This window comes from Dipteris shenzhenensis, chromosome 25, assembly GCF_047967505.1.
Source record: "Dipteris shenzhenensis isolate YYH24624 ecotype China chromosome 25, Dip_SZ_1.0, whole genome shotgun sequence".
Taxonomy (NCBI): domain Eukaryota; kingdom Viridiplantae; phylum Streptophyta; class Polypodiopsida; order Gleicheniales; family Dipteridaceae; genus Dipteris; species Dipteris shenzhenensis.
In genome coordinates this window covers 49,616,396-49,621,557 of record NC_141620.1, presented here as the reverse complement: position 1 = coordinate 49,621,557, position 5,162 = coordinate 49,616,396, and the positions used below count along the sequence as shown (strand labels likewise).

Below are 5,162 nucleotides of genomic sequence, written 5' to 3'. Positions count from 1 at the left end.
TATTTCCATTTCCAACGGGGCTTAGGTTCGCCAACTGCAGGCAACGATTTTTGGGGGGCATAGCATGGGAAAATGTCAAGTGCAGGCATAGAGTGGCATATTTGCCAATGTAGCAAGACGTAGGGACGTGCTCGTAGCAAATCCATACATGATGCATGTCGCATGGCCGACACGTCAACCCACGGCCCAAGGAAGTCGCTTGGTGTGTAAAGGGCCATGGGAGAGAGGAGGGTAAGGAAGAGGGTGACGGACGTTTTCTAGTGGTGGACGGAAGTTTGGACGTTTGCGTTGTTGTGGACGGAATGTTGGACGTCGTAAACGACAACACAGTTTTTGTGGGCGACGACATTCTCTCTCACTCTCCAACCCCCCACCTCCCTTCAAAAGTTGCGTGACCCAACACACTGCACCTTCCCCTCGCGCACGCCAATCATCCACTCAATCCATTCATCCATCCGTCCATCAATCAAATCGTCAGCTCACCTCCCTTCCCATCCCCCACGCAACCCACAACACGACGCACTTTCTCCTCCACGCTTCAGCCTACCTTCACGCCTCCACATTTTACATAACCCCCCTCACTCTTGAGGGTCCCTTTCAGTTTTCTGTCTATTCATTCATTCCCAGCCAGAAAATTCATGGTCTTTACATCTGCTTATACTTTACCGGCCTATATATTGCATTTCATCTTTACATTAGCACACATTGACAATATATGTAACGCCCAGAGCAGCAGCTGCTTTTACAGTCCGCCGTTTCCTCCGTCGCCCTGCAAGATCTTTAATATTTAGTGTAGTGTACATGATAAAGAATGTCGAGGTAGATACAAGCCGTTTCGTTTTTCACTTCCGACGTCCACTGTACACATGAAGCAGCGTTGGAAACCGTATATTGCTGTACATTACCATGGCCGCTGATCCACAGCACCCATTGAGCTGCTTATCCTGCCTTGATAACAGTTTTTCTATACCTTGGTATGGTGAATACATCCATACCATCTTGCAAACGAGGAGTTTTGTTATCGGAAGGTGTATTATCTTCCAGTATCATATCTACAGATACAACAGCATCAGACATCATTGTCTTTACCCTTAACGTCTGGAGATCGTGCCGTCTTCCCACTGCATTGCATCAGCTTTGAAAACGGAAGCGTCTGCCTAGACTCCCATTGGTGCTCTGTGTGGAACCCCCTTTCGTCTCTTGGGACTTCTTCTTTGAATAGTTGGAGGAGGCGTAGGTGGGGAGATGTCGTGTAGCCACTGTTGATTGCTCACATTTAATCCACTCAGTTTGACTCCATGATCGAATCTGTCTTTGTACAGCATCTCCGTCTCCTCACCCTTTGATACAGAGGCCCCGCCGTCGGACGAGAAGCTATCCAGTACCATGTCCTCGAGCAGGTTGTGAGTGCTCTTCTTCGATCTTGCTCTCTTGTAGAAAGACGACTCCTCAGAATCAGAGCCCCGCACTGAGTTGCCCTGCGTTTTCGGCTGCAACACGAAGCTCATGCCTGGGTGGTACATCTTGATTCCTGCCATCTGCACAAATTACAGCCGAGATGTTAAAATCCATAAATGACCAGAAGAGTTCCATCAAAAAGCCCCTCGAATGGAAACGAAGTCCAATTTGTCAACATTAGACTGAAACCGCGTCCAGAAACGTGATTGACAGACTACCTTGCAGCCCAAGGAGCAGAATCGATAAGTGTCAAGGAGGCTCCTGTCGCAAATTTCGCAGTTGTTTGTGACGCCTTTCCCTTGCCGTGGTTGGGGCCTTTCATTGATGAATACCACCCTAGCGCTGTTGATTATGTAAGTCTGGATGCCAGTGATGTCTAAAAACTTCTGGATCTCGGAGACCCTAATGACATCGTGGTAGGATGACCGCCGTATCTGCGCCAAACCATACACACTAATGATCAGCCCTTATTCAACAATTCGACCCTAGCTTGCCACAAACCTCGACATGAAAAAGGGATCCCTTGCTCGAGTCAAGTTTCCAAACGTTAGACAGGGTTTGCATAGGCAATCACGAGACAGTACAGAGGAATGGGAGACTCCTCCTTCGGCTTGATATACAATACGCGAACGATTATCTAGCAATGCCCGAAAATTGAGAAAACACGCCGCTCAGAAGGCTGAAAACACGGTACCTGAACAATGTGGTGATCCCTGTGATGGATCAAGCAGGACGGGCACAATGCAACCCCCATGCAATCGAGGCAGTACTGATTACATTCGTTTTTGTTGGAATCTTCGTGGATAGAGCAGGGCATGAAGAAATCCGTTCCAAGAAGGGGTTCCAGCCAGGGAGGTCCAATGGGTCTGTCGTAGTTGTCGTGCGCAAATAACATTGGGCCGACCTGGGCAATTCATGAGGCGAACAGACAATTGTCAATATTTCGTCTGAAAAGGAGTTCCAAACAAGAAAATCCCTTGACACTAGCAGTACATGGCATCACCTACAGCCAGGGCCTCGCATCACCTGATGCTTTGGGCAATCCGCCCAAAGCAAACAACCACACTACTGTCGTTAAGGACAACGCAATACTACATCAAACAAGCGCCAAAATGCAAGAAGATGAAGAGTCACGATTATGGGTTGCCGCCTGCAGGGGCCTCGCATTGGGCAATCCGTCCAAAACAAACAACCACAGCGAACACAATAGTACATCAGACAAGCAACAAACAACCAAAGTGAACACAATAGCACATCAAAGAAGCAACAAAACAACCACACAGAAAACAATAGAACATCAAACAAGCAACAAATTACAACCACAATGAACACAAAAGTACATCGAACAAGCACCAAACTAGAGCTACCATGAAAGGAGACGAAGAGTGACGATCATGGGCTGCGAAAGGGCGATCAACATTGGGAGGAAGCGGGCAATTGAGCTGGAAATGCAAGGAGAGCTAGCAAAAGCAAAGAGTTGAATGCGGAAGAAAAAGTAGTATGGATGGAAAGGGAGGGAGGAGAGCTTACCATGGTTGGAAAGGGTGGGAGGGAGGAGAAGCAGGCAGGGGAAGGAAGGAAGATGGCTATGGCGATGGCGATGATACACAGAGAGAGAGAGAGCGCGCAATGAGAGCAAAATCTAGCAGCTGCCGGCGCAACGATGAAGATTGAAGAAAACGTTCAGTCAATCGCATGGCCTATGCCTTTGTAATCGTCAGAGGTGTACCACCTCCCTTAACCGCCTTACCTTGCCGCCTCTTAGTAGCCTCTTACCTCCCCTGTCCTAACCGCCTTAACCTCCCTTTCAGGAACACGTACCCCCCACTCCACCTGTTCCGCTCTCTTTCCCCTCCACTTGCCCTTCTACCATTGGTCCACGTCGTCCCCACCCCATCCTCCCCGCTTGCCGCGTCAGCTCGCATCTCCCCGCTTCGCATTGACCGGCCCGCCTCAATTATAGTGAAAGGCCAGCGGTCAGTCGGCGGCGGCCGTGCCCCCCTGCCCGCTGCCCCTGCCCCGGCCCGCCCTGCCCAATCATGCCGAGCGGGTCTGGCCTGGTCATCGGGTCGTTTCCCACCTGTGCACGGTCCCTTTGCCCGCAGGCAGGTCAATGCCCGCTGCCCACTTGCCCTCCACGTGGACCCTTTCTATTTCCCGCTACTTCTGGCCTTCCTTTTCTTTTTCCCCTCTTAAAAATCACGAGTTTTCACACATTCACACACTCGAGGCGGTTTCTTCTCAGACTCACACATTATCCCCACGCTTGCCCCCTCCCTAGTGCACTAGAAATCCACTCCTCCACCACCACGTCACATCGCCCCCCAACTCTGTTGTTGCATGCATCCCGAGGCACCCAAATTGGTGGTCTGCTCAATGGATGCTAGGATGAAATGTGAGTTGGCTCGCAAAAATTGAGTAGGGATGAGTTGGCATGGAATGTGAGTCGGCTAGCCAAACGTGTTGCCCTCCTTCTGCCCTCAACATTTTTCCTTCCACCCTCGACATCTTTTGGAGGGCCTCAAGCCAACCTTTCATGCTACTTGAACCCATCATCCCCTCATACATCTCAAAATGCAAGCTACAAAGGATCAAGGTGCAAGATGGCACACCCCATACATGGGGACGAATTAGCAAGGATGCTTTGCATGGAATTATCTAACATGTGCAAGGTAGTCCAATGTGATGGGCTTCGGCTTAGCAAACTCCATCGCTCCAAAACTCAATGGTTACCCAATGGCATATATGTCCCCCTATTATGTTCATATGAAGACAAACTACAAGAACTAATCACACATATAATCTCATCACCAATAATTCAAAAGAGTCTACCCCACCCAATTATTCATGCTTGTAATTCATCAACCCTCCCCTTCTTTCCCTCAAGTAGCTTTCCTAAGCCCTTCCAAATGTGCACATCTACCTCGACTTATGCACCCACCATTTTACCTACACTCTCATTCATATCTTCCCGCACTAAGTGTGTGCATATGCACAAACCTCTCAATAATTTCGACATCTACACGCATCTTCTATAAAGATTTTCTTCATTCTTCCTACTACTTAGGAACAATCCCCTAGCAAGTATGACACAATGGGAGATAGTTTGTATGCAACTTAAATATTGCAAACTTTAATGGCAACAAGACAAAAAATGTAGAATATATTATACCTATAATATCAACACCCAATCTATTTCTTCCCTTATTCTCAACATGCACGCACACACACACACACACACTCTTTTGCCAAATTCTCAACATTCACACTTTTTTTGAGTGAAAATACACACATATATACTCGTGCGCGTGCGCGACCATCTTTAAGCCCGTACCAATATTTATCAAGGGACATGGAAGCTCATCACAAAATCAACATAAGATTAAATATCAAATAAAGTGGTCCACCTCATTTATCATATCATGATCATTCTCATCTTCTTTTTAAGACTTGTACCTTATCCATTCACATGGGAATGCAATAACAACCACACCCAACATCCTTAAGATAGTCCCTTTGATACTTTCGATCATTTGAATAGAATCAAGATAGCACGCTCTATTTGTTAGGAGGAACGTTATGGTGTTTTGTCATCTTGGATGTATTGTTTTCTATTTGCACCAACCCTAAAGATTATTGTTTTAATGAAAGAGTGCACAAAATGCATCTTTCTGAAACTTTCAAAGAAAAATATTTTTTGCACT

General features: G+C 47.3%; 1 protein-coding gene across 1 annotated transcript; it reads right to left on the bottom strand.

Annotated features, from left to right (window-relative positions):
- Window positions 1-619: 619 nt before the first annotated feature.
- Window positions 620-3,122, bottom strand: LOC147886008 (protein RGF1 INDUCIBLE TRANSCRIPTION FACTOR 1-like). Its single transcript, XM_087396408.1, has 4 exons — window positions 2,989-3,122; window positions 2,153-2,362; window positions 1,677-1,892; window positions 620-1,538 (listed from the first exon to the last, which is right to left on the bottom strand). The coding sequence occupies exons 1-4, from the start codon at window positions 2,989-2,991 to the stop codon at window positions 1,158-1,160; spliced, it is 810 nt and encodes a 269-aa protein (XP_087252534.1). The 5' UTR covers window positions 2,992-3,122; the 3' UTR covers window positions 620-1,157.
- Between the last annotated feature and the right edge of the window lie 2,040 nt (window positions 3,123-5,162).